This window comes from Vulpes lagopus, chromosome 3 (assembly GCF_018345385.1).
Source record: "Vulpes lagopus strain Blue_001 chromosome 3, ASM1834538v1, whole genome shotgun sequence".
NCBI lineage: Eukaryota > Metazoa > Chordata > Mammalia > Carnivora > Canidae > Vulpes > Vulpes lagopus.
Window position 1 is genome coordinate 128,832,384 of NC_054826.1, and position 17,881 is coordinate 128,850,264.

The 17,881-nt window shown below is 63.8% G+C and overlaps 2 protein-coding genes across 2 annotated transcripts; one reads left to right on the forward strand and one right to left on the reverse strand.

Moving 5' to 3' along the window:
* The first annotated feature begins 24 nt into the window (after positions 1 to 24).
* Positions 25 to 9,262, forward strand: LOC121487114 (mesothelin-like protein). Its single transcript, XM_041748557.1, has 16 exons — positions 25 to 129; positions 2,579 to 2,663; positions 2,848 to 2,968; positions 3,780 to 3,903; positions 4,837 to 4,922; positions 5,049 to 5,175; positions 5,255 to 5,445; positions 5,625 to 5,715; positions 5,918 to 6,059; positions 6,366 to 6,553; positions 6,625 to 6,780; positions 6,866 to 6,993; positions 7,450 to 7,580; positions 7,970 to 8,064; positions 8,310 to 8,565; positions 8,946 to 9,262. The coding sequence occupies exons 1-16, from the start codon at positions 25 to 27 to the stop codon at positions 9,260 to 9,262; spliced, it is 2,343 nt and encodes a 780-aa protein (XP_041604491.1).
* Positions 9,263 to 9,713: 451 nt separating this feature from the next.
* Positions 9,714 to 13,881, reverse strand: LOC121487972 (mesothelin-like). Its single transcript, XM_041750120.1, has 11 exons — positions 13,728 to 13,881; positions 13,083 to 13,170; positions 12,292 to 12,335; positions 12,086 to 12,185; positions 11,649 to 11,827; positions 11,398 to 11,553; positions 11,154 to 11,296; positions 10,943 to 11,070; positions 10,522 to 10,616; positions 9,966 to 10,152; positions 9,714 to 9,892 (listed from the first exon to the last, which is right to left on the reverse strand). Exons 2-11 carry the CDS (start codon positions 13,165 to 13,167, stop codon positions 9,804 to 9,806), a joined length of 1,206 nt encoding a protein of 401 aa, XP_041606054.1. The 5' UTR covers positions 13,168 to 13,170; positions 13,728 to 13,881; the 3' UTR covers positions 9,714 to 9,803.
* Positions 13,882 to 17,881: the final 4,000 nt, after the last annotated feature.

Below are 17,881 nucleotides of genomic sequence, written 5' to 3' on the forward strand. Positions count from 1 at the left end.
CTAGGTCCCCCAGCAGGACCCAGGATGGACCCTGTGGTCCTGGCTGCTGACCTGTCCTTGCCTTGCCATGCAGCGAGCACCCTGCGGCCCTATGTGGATGTGGGGCTCTGTGTGAAGGATTGGCACTGGGTCAGCTCCTTCCTAGATCTCCAGTTCTCCTAGCCAGAGCCTTGCAGCACCCATCTGCTCTCAGCAGGGCTCTTCCCTAGGGCGGCTGACACCATATTCTCCTTAGGGCTCTCCAGCATGAGAACACCGGCTGCCCTGCAGAGTGGGCTCTCCTGGCTCGGGTGGGCACTGGGAGAGAGCAGAGGGCAGGCGTGGCCAGCCGTAGAACACTGGTCTGGACCCTTTGGCCTGGTGGGGCCCACGGGCTGGGCCAGCAGAGCACACAACGTAGGAGCTGGAGGGCTGGACAGACACACCGGTAGCCCTCAAGGCAGGGAGACAGGATGGGGAGGTGCACAAGGACGGGTCCCCCCCTGGGGAATGTGTGTTGCCCTTCCCCCAGCCCTGCTGCTTCCCCCTGGAAGGTCTCCTTGGCCCCTTGAGGCACCCAGGACCCAGAGAGTCACCCACAGGCCAGACCCAGACCTTGCTCCTACGGGTTGGCTGTCTCCCACGTGGTGGCCCCCAGGCTGAGGCTGCAGAGCCAGGATGCAACTATACAGACTGTCTGTCCGCCCCCAGCTGTGGGTGGGCCAGGTTTGGAGTGGGAATCAGGCAGGGCCTCCTGGACAGGGACAGCAAGGAGAGTTTCCTCAGGTGAGGGTGGCCAGACAGGTGCTGTGGGCAGGGGAAAGTGTGGGGCAGCCCCGCGACAGGCAAGCTCCTGGGGCCCATGTGCTGCTGGAAGGCCAGGAGAACGTGGAGCCCCACGCAGTGCAGCCGAACTTCTGTGGGGCTGTCCAGTCCCCAGCTGGTCCCTCCGGCTCAGCGCGTCTGCTTGGCCCTGAGGTGCAGCCCAAAGAGCCCGCCTGGCGGTGCTGGTGGCAGTCGTCCGGTAGCTAAGCCAGTATCATGGAGTTCCACGGCCCAGGCCCCCCAGCCCTGCAGAGCGGGAGTTGCATCCCCTCCAGGAGGGGATGAGTCCCGGGTCCCCCTCGGCACCCTGCCCCACCTACCCCAGATAGGGCACCTCCTACCAGGCCTCAGAGGCCCCACCTGGTGGAGCTGCCCCGCCCTGGGCCTCAGGGCATGTGTGGCAGTGCTCTTTGTCACTGAGGTCACCTGCTTGGGGCCAGCGAGTCCCCCCACACAGTACACACGTGTACAGACACACGTGCTCACAGGGCAGAAACTGCCACACGTGTCACTGCACCCAGGTCCCACGTCCCACACTGGATCCCCGTGCGCTGAACGTCCCTGCTGCAGGGAACGCATGCACCAGACATGCACATAGCCGTGGGTGCTCCTGGACACACACATGTGCACAAGAACACCAGCACGCATGCAAAGGCACATACAGTCCTCAGGGCGCAGACTCGCTCCCCGGTGGGAAGGGGTGTGCGCTGGGCAGCTGCCAAACGTGAGCTCAGCCTCCCACTCCCCCAGGGCTGGAGAGCAGGTGTGCTCTCTGCTGTGCTTGGGGCCCCCAGGGGTGCACATGGCAGCCTCACCTGACGCAGTGCTGGGCCCTCCCCTACACATCTGCCTGGCAGGCATCACTGCGGGAGCGGGTGCCCGGGCAGTCAGGGTGTTGGGTGAGGCATGGATGTGAGCAGGAAGCCAGGTGGCACCCCCCGGCACCACCACTGTGCCCCAGTGCTCAGCTGTAGGGGCTGACAGTCAGACTGGGGTCACTGGTGTCTGAAGCACCTGGCACCCAGCCTACACCCCCTGCATTCGACAGCCACCTTGGGGCACAGGGGCAGCCCTCCTACAGCAGATGGTCTCCACGCTCAGGTGAGAAGCGACGGCTGGGACAGGGCCACTGCCACCCGGACCCACAGGGCCTTGGCTCTGTGGCGGTCTCCCGGTGGCCCTGGGTGAGTAACTGAGCTTCTCCAAGCTTCCCCTTCATCCCCCACATAGGAGTGACGGTAACTGCCCGGGGCCAGGCAGCATCTAGAGGCCCCAGGACCCCACAGGATACCTTTCAGGTCACAGTTAAGGCCACCATCTGGAGACTGGCAGGGCTGCTTGCTACAGGGGAGAGGCTGTGGTGCAGCTTGTGGCTGAGAGCACCGTCTGGCTGGGTGTCCGAGGCCCCAGGAGGGAAAGAGAGCTTTGGGGACAGGTTTGAGAGCCCCCAAGCCTCTACCCGTACCCACCTGCAGAGACTTACTGAGACCCCCGCCCTCCCCTGTAGCTGTCGACAGATCTGTTTATTGGAGACACCTAAGCCTGCAGGTCCCAGGAGCCCGGCCTGGGATAAGACAGGCCCCTCCTCGTGCCACTCCCTCCAGTTCCAGAGACACACTCTTTGTGGGGTTTGCACCCCTCCCCAAAGACACAGACACGCGGTGGCAGGGCACCCATCCTATACGACCCTGGACTGCACCTCCCTGTCTATGCCCCATGCTAAAGAGGGCAGGGGAAGGTGAGGGGGTGGGTCTCATCACCTTCTCTTCTCCAGCTTGTCCTGGACCCACGGCCCGTGACCCCACACCTTCCTGCCAGGACAAGCAGTGCTCACCACACAGCCATGGGCCCCAGAGCAGGTGAGATGGCCCTCACGAGGGGGTACCTCGGACACTCCGGGGAGTGGTTCCCACGGCTAGACTCCCCTAGGGTGGCAAGACCATCTGTGGTCGTAGGCCTACCCTAGGACACAGGGGACCCCAGGCAGATCTTGAGGGATGGGCCTGGGGGGCCGGCAGCTGCTCACGGCCTGTTCCGTTGCAGGTGCCCAGGTGAGCCCAGGCCTCGCCGTCCTCGTGTGGCTCACCACGCACTGCTGTTGTCCCCAGGCCCAGGGCCTCTCCGAGCGAGGGCTGGATGCCAGCAGGGCCGACCCCTGGGCCATGTGAGTGCCAGCCCGTCCTGCCGCTCCAACAACCAGATCACGTTTCTGCAGCTGATCCTCTGGCAGGCAGGGGTGGGGGGTGCATCTCCAGGTTCTGCACTCCACGGCCCGGGCATAGTGGAGGCGGGGCTGCAGGCCCGAGATGGCCCAGGGCAACCAGTGTCCTGCATCAGAGTCACAGCCAGGGGGCCAGGAGCGGGTCCCCCAGGCCCTCGCAGCCCCTCACCACATGCACTGCTCCTGGCCTGGCAGGCGATTACTCCGCGTCCTGGGTCCTCTGGGCCTCCTTCCTCTGCCCAGGGCTTGGCTGTTCTTCCGGCCCCAACACTCAGGCATCTCCAAGCACCGTTCGGGTCCTGAATGTGGGCTCAGCCCCCCTTCCCTTCCCGGGGTTAGAGAGAGCTGACGAGCCGTCAATCTGTGGGTGATGGGTGTGGGCTGGGGAGGGCAGGGGCCCAGGCCGGCACGCACAGGACGCCCTCCCCGTGCACAGTGTGAGGAGCCCCAGGCTGGAAGCCAGCGCGGCTGTGGTGGCCCAGCATGTGCCCAGGCCATGTCGCCTACAAGCCCTCGGCCGTCGCTGGGACAGTGGAACCTGCCCAGCTCAGAGCCCGCCGGGACTAGGCCAGGGCCATGGTGAAGCGTGCCTGCAGCTTGGGACTGCGCCTGCCGCGTGAGGGCCCAGGCTGCCGTGGGCCGAGGTGCCGCTGGCCAGGCTTCCTGGGTCTCGCTCCCTCCGCGCTGGGGGTGCTGACGTCCCTACCGCATACCTTACTCTGCCGCCCCTCACCACCTGCCTCCTTCCTGCCAGCGCCAACACCTCCTCCCTCTTGCACAACTTCTGGTGCCAGCCGGCCAGCCAGCTGCCCCGGGACCAGCTTTCCGATCTCATCAGGGGGATGGCAACACAGCAGGCACTTCTCAGAGCCTGGCAGGTGTGTGGCTGTGGCTGGTGGGGGCAGGGGGGTGCTGAGGGCAGGGGCAGACAGGCAGGGGAGGAGACAGGTCGGAAGGAAGGGCGTCCCCAGCTACGGGCAGAGGGTCAGCCGGGGGCCCATGGGGCCAGGATGGGGAGCGAGCCCACCGGAGTGTCGGGGCCATGCCCGAGACCCTGGCAACCTCGCAAGCACCTGAGATGCGTCTCTTCGGGGGACCCCGACGTGCCAGGAGGTCTAGCCATCTTACATTGAGTTTTCCCTCCCATGGGTGACTCTCTGGTGCTGCCCACGTGGGGCCGTTTCCAGGACCTCTCAGCCAATTACCCACCTTCTGTCTGGTTCTAGTGAGGGCTTGTCCACCAGGCCTGAGCTGGGCACTTCCTGCCTCCCTGGGGCGGGCCCTCTGGGCCGTGTGTAGATCTTCCAGCCCACTGGCCTCTCCCTTGCCATCTGTGCCCACTTGACCCACAGCAGACCCAAGCACTGCCTGCCCCTGAGCTTAAAGCAGCAAAAACAAAAAAGCTACTATTTTGTCTCATCATAAAGTTAGTATGAAATTAGTAATAAATCTGGAACGACCCCAAAGTCAATCAAGTGAGACAAGAAGTCCAGGCGGGAGGTGGCATCAGGATAAAGGACTCTGGAAAAAAAAAAAAAAAAAAAAGGATAAAGGACTCTGAGCTGCTGTAGTGCAGTGGGGGCCGGGGTGGGGGCAGAAGGCCTGGAGACCTAGCGGGGGGTGTCAGGCTGCCCTTGACACTCCCCGAGACTGGTTCTGATGCGGAGGTTGACAGGGAGAGGAAACGTCGGGCGGGTGACAGAGCCCAGGCGGCGGGAAGGGCCCCACATGGGGTTCAAGGGGAATGGGGCAGAAAGGAGGGCCCGGAGCCCCAGGTGGGCAAGCGAGCGACACGCCTCTACCCTGCCCAGCTCAGCTGCCTGGCCAACCTGGTCACTCTGCGCGGCCTCCAGGACGACTTTGAGCTCCACCCCCCGGACCTGCTGCTCTTCTATGAGTGAGTGCCTGCCCCCTACCCCACCTCGAATTCAGGCAGCAGAGCCTGAGCTCCCCAGGGATACGTGGGCCATCCCAGAGGACCCTCAGGTGGCCTCCACCCTCCCACCCGCCAACCTGCCTGCAGCCTGACTCAGGTGAGGGAAGCCAGGTGCCGGGCCTTCATCCACCGCGCCACCCAGGGGGACACGGAGCTGCTAGCCAACCTGCCAGACCAGAGGGCCGCCCTGCGACACATGGCCTTGGCCTGCCTGGTAGGCACCGTGGGCACGCCGGGATAGGACAGGCGGACAGGTGGTGGGGCCAGGCCGGTGCTGACCCGCTGTCCGGCAGGGGGGGCCCCGGCTGCAGCTCAGCGCCTCTGACCTGCTGCTCCTCGGGGTCTTGGTGTGTGACATGGACGCGTCCAGCATCGAGGCCGCAGACCCCCGTGTGCTGGAGAACTTGCAGCGCTGCCGCGGGCTCACTACCACCCAGCAAGCCGCCCTCAACACGCTGCTAGCCAGTGGCACGACCGTGCTTGGGTAGGCCGGGCCCAGTACCCTCCGCTCAGACACCTGGGGTGGGAGGGCCTCGGCTGAGCAGGAGGTGTGTCCCCCACAGGGCAGGCTCTGGAAACCGGGTGCTCAGGGAGGGGCGGGCAGCCTCCAGAGGCTGGGCTCTGCTCTTGACCCCGTCGCGGTGCTCCCTTACCACACACCAGGCCTCCTGGTTCCTGGGACCTAGAGGGGCTGCAGGCTCTAGGACCCCTGGCCACCTACATCAGCCCCAGCCTGTGGATGCAGGTGCAGGAGGTAGGACAGTTTCCAGTGGGGGATGGTCGAGCTGGCTGTGGACAAGGGCAGGGGTATCCACCGACCCTCCACCAGCCTGTCCAGGCCTGGGGGTAGGACGTACCAGCGTCCCCGGGTTTCTGTCTGTGGGACAGGAGGAGGAACCAGGTGGCCCCTGGCAGCCCCTCCCCAGGGTATGGAGTCTCCATGCCTGCCTCGCCAGGCTGTGGGCCTGGACTTCTTCAGGGGCATGGTGGCCACGTACCGAGCTGGGCAGCTCAGCCAGTGCGATGCCAGGCGCTTCGTCACTGGCTTCCTCGAGGCCAAGGCTGAGTCGGTGTCCTCTCGGCCCAAGAGGGGCACAGGTGAGTGTGGCCACTGTGGCCTGGGGATGCTGTCCCTCCCCTTGATCTGGGCTCCCAACCCAACACACAGTCCCACTGCTGCTGGACCTCCTGGGTATAGCCCAGGGCTTCACATCCAGCCTGGGGTTGGGGGCGTGGTAGGAGGCCACTGAGCTGAACCACAGGTCAAGGTCAGGTTTGACTCTATATGGTCTAGGCCAAGTTCTTGGCTAGAGGTCAAGTTCAGAGAGAGTCAAAGGTAGATTAAGGTTGGAGGGGGGCAAAGTCAGCAAAGGTCAGCTGAAACCCCCAACCCCCCCACCACAGGGAGACCCTGCCTCCGTGGAGACATCACGGCGGCCACGCTGCATGACAACCTGTTTCTAGTGCGCTATGACTGCTTGCAGCTGGAGTCCTGCCTGGGCAGCCGCGTGCTCACAGCCAACCTGGACCCCCTGCTGCAGCACCCCCTGCCAGCCGAGTGCCAGCGCGTCGTCAAGGCCAAGCTGGCTCGGGTGCGCTGCTGACCAGCTGCGGGAGGAGGTGGGGGGCACGGGCAGCGTGGCCTGACCCTCACACCCCCCAGGTCTACCCACACGGTGTCCCCGAGGAGCAGCTGCGACTCATCACCTCGCTGGTCTACCTCTACTCCCGCTCGGAGATTGGCCAGTGGAACATCACGTCCAGGGACACGGTTGTGGCCCTGCTGGCCTCGGACGTGGCCCTGGAGAACCAGACTGAGGTGAGGGCCACGGCGGGGGGGGCGGGGCGCGGGGAGGGGAAGGGAGGCACCGCCCCAGCCCCACCAACCTGCGCCCTGCCTCCAGGCTGTCCTACAGAAGTACCTGGACCACAACGGCACCATCACCGGCGCCCTGCTCGTGGCCATCGGGGGCTGGCGCCTCTGCTGGATGAGTCCCCGGCAGATCCAGGCCATCAGGCCCTCGGAGTTCCGGTGAGCCGGCCGGGGAGGGGGTGCTCAGCCTCCGGTGGCTGCACAAGCGAGGATCACCAACCAGGTGGTTTACAATGAGAGAAACTTCCCTTGTGATATAGAGGTCCTAGGGCCAGCTCCGCCTGGAACCTGGGGCGGGTGTCCATCCTGCACGTGCCGCTGCTGAGCCCCTTGGCCTTCCTGGGCAGGTGGGCGCATCCCCTCAGCCTCTGCCTGCCTCTCGGCGCCTGCGTACTGGTTTCCTTGTCACATGGCCACTGGTTTGACTGGGATGGCTAATTCAGCGTGAGGCCGTTAGATCCTGTCCACAAGTAGTATGGCTCTGTTCTCCATCGAGGTCACGTTCTGAGGTCTTGGGGGACACTGTTCAGCACAGCAGACGGAGCCAGAGGAAAGCTGTGGTGGGGAAGGGGGGCACGGGGTCCCAGCCCGACCAGCAGCCTCTCTGTCCCACAGGCAGGCTGGGGCCTTGGACATCTCCTCCTGCCCTCAGAGCCGCAAAGACGTGCTCTACACCAAGGCCCGTGAGGCCTTTGGCGGCGCCAGGAGCACAGCGGCCTACTACCGCCTCATGCGTCCCTACCTGGGTGAGTCCCCAGCCTGGCCCAGCTCCTGCGAGGGTGCTGTGACCCTGGGAGCCCCCGGCCCCAAGTGAGAGTGCTGTGACCCTGGGAGCCCCCGGCCCCGAGTGAGGGTGCTGTGACCCCGGGAGCCCCCGGCCCCAAGTGAGAGTGCTGTGACCCCAGGAGCCCCCCAGCCCCGAGTGAGGGCGCTGTGACCCCGGGAGCCCTGGCCCAGCTCCTGCGAGGGTGCTGTGACCCCGAGAGCCCCGCCCCGAGTGAGGGCGCTATGACCCCGAGAGCCCCAGCTCAGCTCCTGCGAGGGCAGTGTGACCCCGAGAGCCCCCAGCCCTGAGTGAGGGTGCTGTGACCCCGGGAGCCCCCGCCCCTCTTGGCTCACCACGGCTGGCCCCCAGGCGGCGCCCCTGTGGAGGAGCTCCGGCACCTGGTCCAGGCGAACGTCTCCATGGACATCGACACCTTCACCACGCTGAACCCCCGAGTGCTGCAGGTGGGCCCTGCAGCTGCCCGGCCGGGGATGGGGCAGGGGAGGCCTCTGGCACAGTCTGCCTGCCCCGTGCACCCCCAGGGCGGAGGTGTGCAGACTGCAAGAACCCCAGGTCCCGTCTGCCAGGCTTCGCCCCTGCGCCCGCTCCTGAGTTAAGTACCACCCTACGGGGTCTGCCCTTGGTCCCAGAGCTGGCCTCTGCAGGCCCCTCTGGACCTGCCCCCATGGCCCCCTGCCTCCTCTCACAGAACCTGAGTGTGGGCAATGTGACGACACTGCTGGGCCAGAACGTGGGAGACCTGCGGAAGGCGCGCAGCCACCCGACCATCAGCTCCTGGCTCCGCAGCCTGAACACGTCGGCCCTAGGAGAGCTGGGCCTGGACACGGATCCCGCCAGCCCCCCCGGCCCCGCCCGCCCCACCACCGGGACCCCCAGCACCACACCTGGGGTGCCCTACCCAGCCCCCACCTCGGGCCAGCCTGGGAACGATGCCCCTGCCTCCGGTATGCCCCGCCCCACCCCTCCCTCCGCTCTGGTGGGCCTGCCCCATCTGTCCAGGGCCACGGAGGACCCCGGTTTCTCATCTCACAACCTCATACTTTTGCTTCCTTGGGTGACGTCTGGGGGACATTGGCCTCACTCTTCCCTGGTTGTTTAGTTACTGAAGGACAAAATCACCTCCCCCAATACCTGCTGAGCACCAGGGAGGGTGGAGAGCTGTGAGATCCGTGTCAGGGCCCAGAGGAGCAGCCTCCATGGCGGCCCCACTGGCCTTCCCTACCCAAGGGATGACGAGGGCGTGGAGCCCAGAGTGAGGGGCTGTGCAGGCCCCGGAGGCTGCCAGCTGGGACTGACCGGCACTCCATCCGTGTTCCACCTGCAGGCAGCCCACCAGCCCACCGGGGGTACCTGCTACTCGCCGTGGCCCTGCCCTTGGGCCTCCTGTGGCTGCTGCACTTGGGCTCCCCAGGCCCCAGCCAGGATTCCTTGTGGGGCTCCTGCACCAAGGCCTCCGAAGATGGCACTGCCCCAGCACCGCATGCAGGGAAACTGAGGCTGAGGCTGAGGGTGGAGCTGGACACCCGTCCAGTCCGAGCTGCAGGCTCCGGGCCCAGAGGACCTGGCCACAGCCCACATCCTAGGGATTTGTGGGGCTGGTCCCTACTCACACCCAGCTCCCAGGACACGGAGCTGGAATGAGGACCTGCCCATGAACTCACCAGCCCTGAACAGTTGACAGCGATGCTGCCCAGCCCCTGGCCTCCCTCAGGATAAAAAACTGGCATGGGGGGAGCCTTGCTGATTGATTTGAATAAAAGATGAGGTGATCTTCCAGCCTGGGTCCCTTTGCCCTGAGCCCAAGGAGGGGCAGAGACCCTCTTAGTGGGGAATAGGACTTCTGTCTGCCATCTCCTGGGCTCTGTCACCAGAAGCCACCCTGAGTGCTGGTTTGGCCTCGGAGGGAAGGCCCTGGGAATGGAAACAGTGGTAAGAGGGCCCCGAGGGCCACCCCCCTGCCCGGAGTCAGGCCCCTGGACCCTCATCTCCACATGCGGATAGGAGGGGCCACCGCTCAGGAAGCACATCCACCAGGTGACACAGTCGGGCCTTCCCACCCGCCCTCAGAACACCACAGGGTATCTCTGCGGGGAAGGATGGTGGCCTTTTATTGAACTCCAGTCCCCTTGGGGTGGCCAGGGAGCCTCGCAGCAGGAGAGGTCCAGCGTCCAGAGCAGTGGGCTCACTTTGGGGTCAAACCCAAGAGCAGAGCCAGGATGGCAGTGAACACTGGTCCCGGTCCGAGGAGGCGGGCGCCCCCTGAGAGGGCCTCTGTGCAGAGACAGTGACTCAGGCGCCATGCCTGGCTCTGCCCCAGCCCCACCCAGCCAGCCACCCAGCCAACCTCGGAAGCTGAGGTCCATGACCAGGTAGCCGTTGGGGATGCCACCGTGGAGCCCCAGGCCCAGACGGTCCAGGTCATCCTGTCGCTGCCGTAAGATCCAGTCTCGCACGGGGCTGTTCCCCTGCTCCGCCTTCAGGCCCGCCAGGTTTGCACCCAAAAGGTTTTGCACCTCGGCAACAGTCAGCGGCTGCCGGAGTCCCCACGTGGCCGTCAGGGCCGCCCATCCTCCCCCAGAAGGTCTGCCATGTCCACACCTCCCGGGGCTTCCCGGGCCCAAGCACCCTGCCTGAGCCCCCCCAGACTTTGTAGCTGACCCTGGCCGGGGCAACCCCGTGTGGCCCCGCCCCTTTACGACCGCACTGTCCTGCGGCCCCGCCCCCTGTGTGGCCCCGCCCCTGCGGCTCCGCCCTGTTTTTATGTGGCCCCGCCCCTTACGACCGCACTGCCTTGTGGCCCCGCCCCTTACGGTTGGGCGGTCCTGCGGCCCCCGCCTCTGGCCCCGCCCCTCTCTGTGTGGTCCCGCCCTGTTCTCTGTGGCCCCGCCCCGCAGCCGTACCAGCACCGCCTCCCTCCGCAGGATCTTGAATGTGGCTGTGTCCATGCTTACGTTCTGCCGACTGAGAGCCCGCAGGTCCTCGGTGCGGGCCCCACCTGCCCGCGGGGAGAGGGGCACCAAGCGTGACACCTCACAACAGGCCCCAGTCTAACCCTCTAAGCACAGGCTGCTGCAAAAAGCCCACTTTTTCGGAATTCCTGGGCCAGGGGAACCCAGGTGACCACCTGACCCTCTGGGTGGGTGGAGAGGTGTGGGTGGCGGAGGGAGTACCTGAGTGGGACTCAGAACTCATCGGGTGTCAACCTACACACACTTGTAAGGGCAGAGGCTGTGTGGAGCCCCTGTCATGGCGACAGCAGCTGCTGGGTGGGGTAAGAGCCAGGTCCCACCATCCTGCCCCCAGGTGTTCTCCCTGGCTCACCCAGGTAGGGCTTGATCCTCAAAAAGTATTCAGACCCGCTCAGGTTCTGGAAGGCAGTGCGGGCCTTGGGGTAGAGGACGTCCATCTGCGGTGGGCGGCATGCATCCAGGTCCTGGGCCCTGGCCACCCTGGAGGGCCAGCATGGGGCCAGGCAGTGAGCTTGGGCGGGCCACAGCACGCCCACCATGCCCAGCAGGCCCCTGGGACTCACCAAATAACACTGTGCTGCACAGAGCCCAGCTGCTCAGGACTGAGGACACACAGGTACATGGGACTGAAGGTGGCCAGTACGTCCAGGGTGGCCTTGTCCAGCTGGCCCCCTCCCGCCACGTAGCGGGCAATCAGGGCAGCCACCTGTGGAAGGAGGCCATGGAGGCGTCCTGGGCCAGGGAGAAACGCATCCCCTGGGGTCTGCACAACCCCACACCACCTGCTCCCTCCAGGTAGGTTGTCACCTGAGCATCCACTTTGTGCCCTTTGCTGACTTTAAGAAGAGATTTCACTGTTTCCAGGGATGTCACGTTCCACTTGTGGATGTCCTCAGGGGTGATCTCGAAGAAGAAGTACCCCAGGTGCTGGATCAGGGACTCAGGGTACCCCTGTGGGTAGAGCTGCCCCAGGAGGTGACTGTGAGGGCCGCAGCCACTCCCTGGGTACCTGGCGAAACTGTGGCCCAGCGGGCAGACATGAGCCCATCACCAACTACCTGGTCCAGTTTTCGCTTAAAAACATCAAGCTGCTGGTAGGTGAAGGGCACCATGTTCACCCGGTCCATCTGAGCCTCCAGCAGGGCCCCGTCCACACAAGCCTCCAGCTCCCACTCCTCATAGAAGACAAGGTTTTCATCCACCATGTGGGCCTTCTGCCCTGGGGGGCAGACCTTCTCTGCAGGAGCAGGCGGGGGGTTGTGGACTGGCCTTCTCTTGTCAACCTCCTCCTCCCAAACCTTGCCGAGACCCGGGATAATGCATGACTCCCTCCAGCCCTCAGTTCACATATCAGCAAAACGGGGTGATTCTGTGCACTCTCCGAGGTTGTCATGCAGCCAGAAAGGGCCAGAGATATACGAGCAGGTGGGACCCCATGCCACAATCCCCACGCCCAGGTGTCCTGACAGCCCAGGGGGCAGGGTGTCCTGCTTACTCTGTGTGTTCCGCCGGTCCCTCGAGAGGATGACAGTGAGCTCAGGCCGCTGCCAGGTCAGGTCTCGGGAGGTGCCTTGCAGCCATGGGGTCATGACACCCTGAGGGCAGAGTGGCGCTGTGGCTGAGCCATGCATGCATGAACCATGCATGCATGACCCCTCACCCAGGGTCAGACACCTTCCTCTGTCCCCAGAGGGACCTTACCAGTCTTGAGTCTGCAGCCTGGGCCCTGGAAGGTAACACCCACCCTGCAGGGGAAGGTGCACAGGCTTGAGGGGATGGCCAAGGACTCCTGGGTGTACCTGCCACAGGCCCCCATTCTGGGTAGGAAGGAGGCAAAGCTGCCCCCCCCACCCCGCCTCGACACCTCACAACCTACCCCAGGGAGCCCAAGCCACCTCCTAAGACCTCGCTGCTCAGGGCAATGGAAGCTCATTCCATGGACACTGTCCCTTGGGCCTGAGCCCCCATCACTGCCCTGGCTCAGCTTCCAGTACCACAGGGTATAGCGGCCCAGCAGGGACCGCTCTACCCACAGGGGTACCCTGAGTCCCTGATCCACCATGTGGGCCTTCTGCCCTGGGGGGCAGACCTTCTCTGCAGGAGCAGGCGGGGGGTTGTGGACTGGCCTTCTCTTGTCAACCTCCTCCTCCCAAACCTTGCCGAGACCCTGGATAATGCATGACTCCCTCCAGCCCTCAGTTCACATATCAGCAAAACGGGGTGATTCTGTGCACTCTCCGAGGTTGTCATGCAGCCAGGAAGGGCCAGAGATATACGAGCAGGTGGGACCCCATGCCACAATCCCCACGCCCAGGTGTCCTGGACAGGACACAGGCAGCTCTGGGGGCAGAGACACGGCTGACAGCCTACCGGGACTCAGGGCACCTACCGGGGGCGGGGGTATGAGGCAGGCAGTCTTTCTGAAGAACCTCAGCTGCCCTCTCATGCTCTCTGAACCCAAGCACTTTGCGGCAGCCCACCCCGTCACTCACCAAGGCTGAGGAGCAGGAGCAGGAGGCTGCCACGTGTGGAGGTCCAACGGGACCCCAGGGGAGGCTGAGCAGTCTGCAGGGCCATTGTCTGCGGGAAAGAGCCACTCTGATACCGCCACCGCTGGGGCAGGACCCCCACCCTAGCCCCCCACCCCCCTTGCCCTGGGCCAGTGCAGGGCCTTATGGGTCTGGAGGGGTCTCAGAGCCCCAGATCAAACCTCCTCAGGCCCCTGCGGGTGGCGTCTGTGCGGCCTCTGGCCCTGCTCCCAGGGCCAGGGCCAACCAGTCTGCCTGGCCGGCCTTCCCCCTCCAGGTCTGAGTCAGCCAGGCCCCCAGCTGTGAGAGGCCAACTGGTGGCTCATATCCCTCCCCTCTGGCTGCAGGGCAGGGCAGGGCAGGGTGAGGTGAGAGAGTTTAGGCCGAGAAGGCAGGGCCACCTCTGGCTCAGGCTGACCTCAGTTCCCCCATTTACACCAGGGCTGGGGACAGGGCCGGGTGACCCACCTGCCCCACTGCCTAGGGTGTGGCCGATCTCTCCTTCCCATCCTGCCCCACCCATGGCCCAGGTGGACTAGGCTGGCAGGACCCACCTGGCTCCCAGCCTCCTGGAACAGAGGCCTCAGCAGGTGCAACACCCCTTCCTACCTGCCAGGCCCTTGAGTGCAGCAGTGGGTGGGCAGCGTTCCGGGAAGACCCTCCCACCGTGCCTTTCTGGAGTGGAGCTGGGGAGGCCTTGCGGCCCCTGTAGGGTGGGAAAGTGGGTGGGGAGCCACTCGTGGGGAGCACTGATCGGGGCCTGCGGGAGACCAGGCCACCTCTCCACTCACCCCTCCCAGGGAGGCCCAGAAAGGGAGGCTGCCCCGGGCTGGGCAGAGCCCACGCACCCCTAAGCATCCACCCAAGCCTGCGTCAGCCCCACCCAGGCTCAGAAATGGGGGGGTGGGGCACGTTCATGCTTCAACAGCCCTTTTCAGCCTGGCCAAGAGCCTAGCCCCAGGGAGTGCCTGGGAAGCAGCCCTCCCCCTGCAGGCTCCAGAGCAGGTGGGAGAAAACCTGACCCCCAGACCAGGAAATGGGCAGCGGAGCGAGGCCACCAGCCCTTGGATGGATGAGGGTGGTGCCCCCACCACCGTTCACCTCAGGTGGGGGCGTCCTGGGAACCTCTGCAGGCCGCCACGGCCCCGGGATCTGCACCCTTCGCACCCTCACCCCCCAGGAAGGCCGGGTTGGGGCCACAGAGGTACGTCAGCCGTCAGGGCACAGCCCCCACAGTGACCTGCACTTGCCCTGCACCTTCAAGCCCGTTCCCGCCAGCCTGGAGCACGCATGTTTGCGTGTGAAATGCAAACAGTCCAAACCCGCGCTGTCTCCCAGGTCAAGCTGCGGTCATACTTCCTTTTCAGCTTCGTTTCTTAAGTGCCGGTTTAGTGGGTCCCAGCAGGGGCAGAGTAGGGGCGGTGTCCAGGACCCCACCCGCTCCCCGAGTCGTCCACGACCGGCATCCTCCTGGTCACCTGCTATTCAGGGACCGCCTGCACACGGGCTGAGCGTCTGCTGCGTGCTGGGCGCTCCTCAGATACCGGCACACGCTGGGCGGGGAAGATTCAGGCCCCGTCCAGGGCTCTGGGGGTGCGGCCTGGCCACAGAGACGCCGGCCTTGCCCTGCCCTTCAGTCCCTGTCCTGCTACCACCTGGGGTCTCGGCATGCAGTAGGAGGCAGAGGTGGCTGCGTCTACAACAGAGCAATGGCAGGTCCTTTCCACAGCCTGAGGGTCCTGAGCTCATCGCATCTGGCCAGCGGTGACCACGTGCTGCCCCATCCGTCCCTCCCCCCTGCAATTCTCCCACCCCAGCCCAACCTCCCAAGGTCTGGTCCTCAAGTGATGGAAAATGAAGTCAGACCACATTCACAAGCTCAGGCTCCTCCAAGAGAGTGGGCAGGGGAGCCGATTCCAGGCTTAGGGTCTTGGCTACACGGTCACTTAGCCTCAAGCACAGACGTGCTCTGCAGCCGGCCCAGAGCTGACCTCGAGGGCACTGCTGTCTGAGCAGAGCCGGGGTGACAGTGCGGGGCTGTCTCCACACTCCCCAGGTGCAATGAGGACCTGGATAGGGGGAATCTCAGGGGGTAGGGGAGGGGGTTTCTGGGGTGGCCAGGGTCCCTCCCAGGTGGCTCCCACTACCAGCCTTGGCTAATCCCTGCTCCCACTGAGACTCTGGCTAGGGGTGCTAGGAGTGCAGATGGACGTGACCCCACCCTCACCCCGCCCAGGCATGCCCACACAAGTGACGCAGACGCCAGCCGGGCCCTTGTCCCCAACCCACGCAGAGGTGGCAACCCGGGTGGCTCAGCGGTTTGGCGCTGCCTTCAACCCAGGGCATGATCCTGGAGACCGCGATCGAGTCCCACATCAGGCTCCCTGCATGGGGCCTGCTTATCCCTCTGCCTGTGTCTCTGCCTCTCTCTCTGTGTGTCTCTCATGAATAAATAAATAAAATTATTAAAAAAAAAAAACCCATGCAGAGGAGACCGTGGTCAGTCCCTTGTGACCTGGACACTGGACTGGGTCCCAGGAGATGCCTGGGAACTTCCCCTAGTGGCCCCAGCCTGGTGCCTGTTGATCCACCAAACCTGAGCCCGTGTGCTTGGTTTCCTCAGCTTAGCAGGGAGGTGGCCCCGAGGCCGGCAGCCCTCAGGTGGGCCAAGGGACACAAACGGGCCTCTGCAGTCTGCAGGAATGTGTGGGCGGCGGCTGTGCTCGGAGCCACCAAGAGGAGGGCCCCGGCGGTGGGCTGCCGCAGCCTGGCCTTCCCCGGGGCACAAGAGCAGGTGCGTCCGAGCTGGGGCCTGGCTCCTCAGGGTCTCCCTCCCCGTTTCCCAGGCCAGGGCTCGGTGAGGCGCGCAGCCAGTCGCAGAGTGGGGTGCGGTGTCCCAGCGAGGCGGGGCAGGCTCTCTGCAGGCCACCCAGCAGCCTGGGGTCAGGGGTCAGCGGGTGGGGGGCGCTCAGCCGGGGCTCCTGGAGCCCGGGCCAGGCTCAGGGCACCGTGGTCCCAGCCTCACGGCCCAGGGAAGGGTTTGCTGCGAGCCCGCGCTTGGCAGGAGGCAAATGCAGGCGAGAGCCAGCTCCGCGAGCTCAGGCACTGCCCGCCGATGTGGGGCCCGCGGGGACCTGGCCGCCCGCTGACAGGAGGCAGAGGCCACTCTGCCTGGGCTGTGGCCAGGGGCCCGGAGGTCAGATGATGCGCGCCTCTGGCCTGGCCGGCTGCCAGCGCCTGCACACCGACGCTGGCCTCGGCCCACAGCGCTCGTGGTCCAGCCAGAAGCCAGCATCCCCGGTGGCCCCCGTGTTCCCACCGACCAGCCCCTCCAATAATTTCGTGAACCCAAATTCCCTGTGGAGAGTCTGTGTTGGTGTCACATCCCTGCCAAGGCCCATTTGCTGATTTGTGGGTACACGGCTGCCTGTGTCTGATCCTCTTCTATGAGCTGGGCTTTCCGGTATATGCAACCAAACCCAATGCCGATTAAAACAGAACTCAGGGGGCCCCCAGGGGGCTCTATCGGTTAAGCACCTACCTTTGGCTCAGGTCATGATCCTGAGGTCCTAGGATTGAGTCTCACGTCGGGCTCCCTATTCCGCTGGGCGTCTGCTTCTCCCTCTCCCTCTGCTGATCCCTCTACTTGTGCTGTCTCTCTCTCTCTCTCTCTCTCTCTCTCTCTCTCTCTGTCAAACAAATAAATAATCTTTTAAAAATAAAACAATTCAGCAAGGCTGCCCAGTACAAGAAATCAACTTCCAGAAGTCAGTAGAGGAGTAAGTGCTTTAAAAAAAAGAAAGAAAGAAAGAAAGAAAGAAAGAAAGAAAGAAAGAAAGAAAGAAAGAAAGAAAAAGAAAGAAAGGCAGGCCAACCCACAGATAGCAACCAAAACAAAATGAAAAAATCCCCTGCAGGTTCTGAAGAACGAACGAAAGTACACAGATTTTCATGGGGAATTGACCCTCAGGGAGGAGGGCAGCAGGGAGATTTCCCTGTGTGTGTGGTACAGCTTTCCCCTGAAGACACGAGGCTGGCGAGGCTGCGGCGGTGCGTGTGCTGAGGCTCCAGCAGAGATCCCAGCTCCTCTCTGGCTGAAGGACGAAGGAGCCCAGGATAAGCAGACACCAGAGAATGAATAGACAATTCTGGAAGGGAGAGACCAGAGGAGGGGACCGCAAATTCTGTCTAAACTCTACCCAAGGCTCCTCAGACTCCTGAATCATGCATGTGTGGGGCATCCTGGAAACAGCTCGGCTGAAGAGGAAATATGGGCTGAGACTGGCGTCTGCCCACCTCAAGCTTTGCAGGGCCCCAGCTCCAGCCTGACCAGGTTCATTGGCACCAAAACGAAAGCACTCACAGTCTTCATAGGAATATAACATAATGTAGAGTCCCTACAACCTGATGGTCATGCGTTCACGATAAAATCCAAGATGGTGTCATCTATACTTCACTTAAGAAAAAAATCTAAACTACTTGTCAGAGAGAGAGCCAGGTAACGGTGACCCATCCTCACAGGAGAAGAATCCCCTGAAGCCAATGTCAAGATGAGTCAGTTATTAGAATTATCAGACAAGGTTTTTTCCTAAGATTTTAAGTACTGTCCACACCCAGTGTGGTGCTTGAACTCACAACCCCAAGATCAAGAGTCACACAACCTACCACCACCGACTGAAGCTACCTGGCGCCCCACAAGGGTTTTTAAGATTTATTTATTCACACACAGAGAGAGAGAGAGACAGAGAGAGAGAGAGAGAGAT

What these genes read in the sequence shown, in the direction of transcription:
- LOC121487114 (XM_041748557.1), top strand. Translation starts at nt 25, where the DNA reads ATGGACCCTGTGGTCCTGGCTGCTGACCTGTCCTTGCCTTGCCATGCA. An exon ending in AGGGCCGACCCCTGGGCCAT is followed by an intron (nt 2,969 to 3,779) that starts GTGAGTGCCAGC and finishes CCTTCCTGCCAG; the next exon opens with CGCCAACACCTCCTCCCTCT. An exon ending in TGAACCCCCGAGTGCTGCAG is followed by an intron (nt 8,065 to 8,309) that starts GTGGGCCCTGCA and finishes CTCCTCTCACAG; the next exon opens with AACCTGAGTGTGGGCAATGT.
- LOC121487972 (XM_041750120.1), bottom strand. Translation starts at nt 13,167, where the DNA reads ATGGCCCTGCAGACTGCTCAGCCTCCCCTGGGGTCCCGTTGGACCTCC. An exon ending in TGCGGAGGGAGGCGGTGCTG is followed by an intron (nt 10,153 to 10,521) that starts GTACGGCTGCGG and finishes GGACTCCGGCAG; the next exon opens with CCGCTGACTGTTGCCGAGGT. An exon ending in CATGGACCTCAGCTTCCGAG is followed by an intron (nt 9,893 to 9,965) that starts GTTGGCTGGGTG and finishes GTCTCTGCACAG; the next exon opens with AGGCCCTCTCAGGGGGCGCC.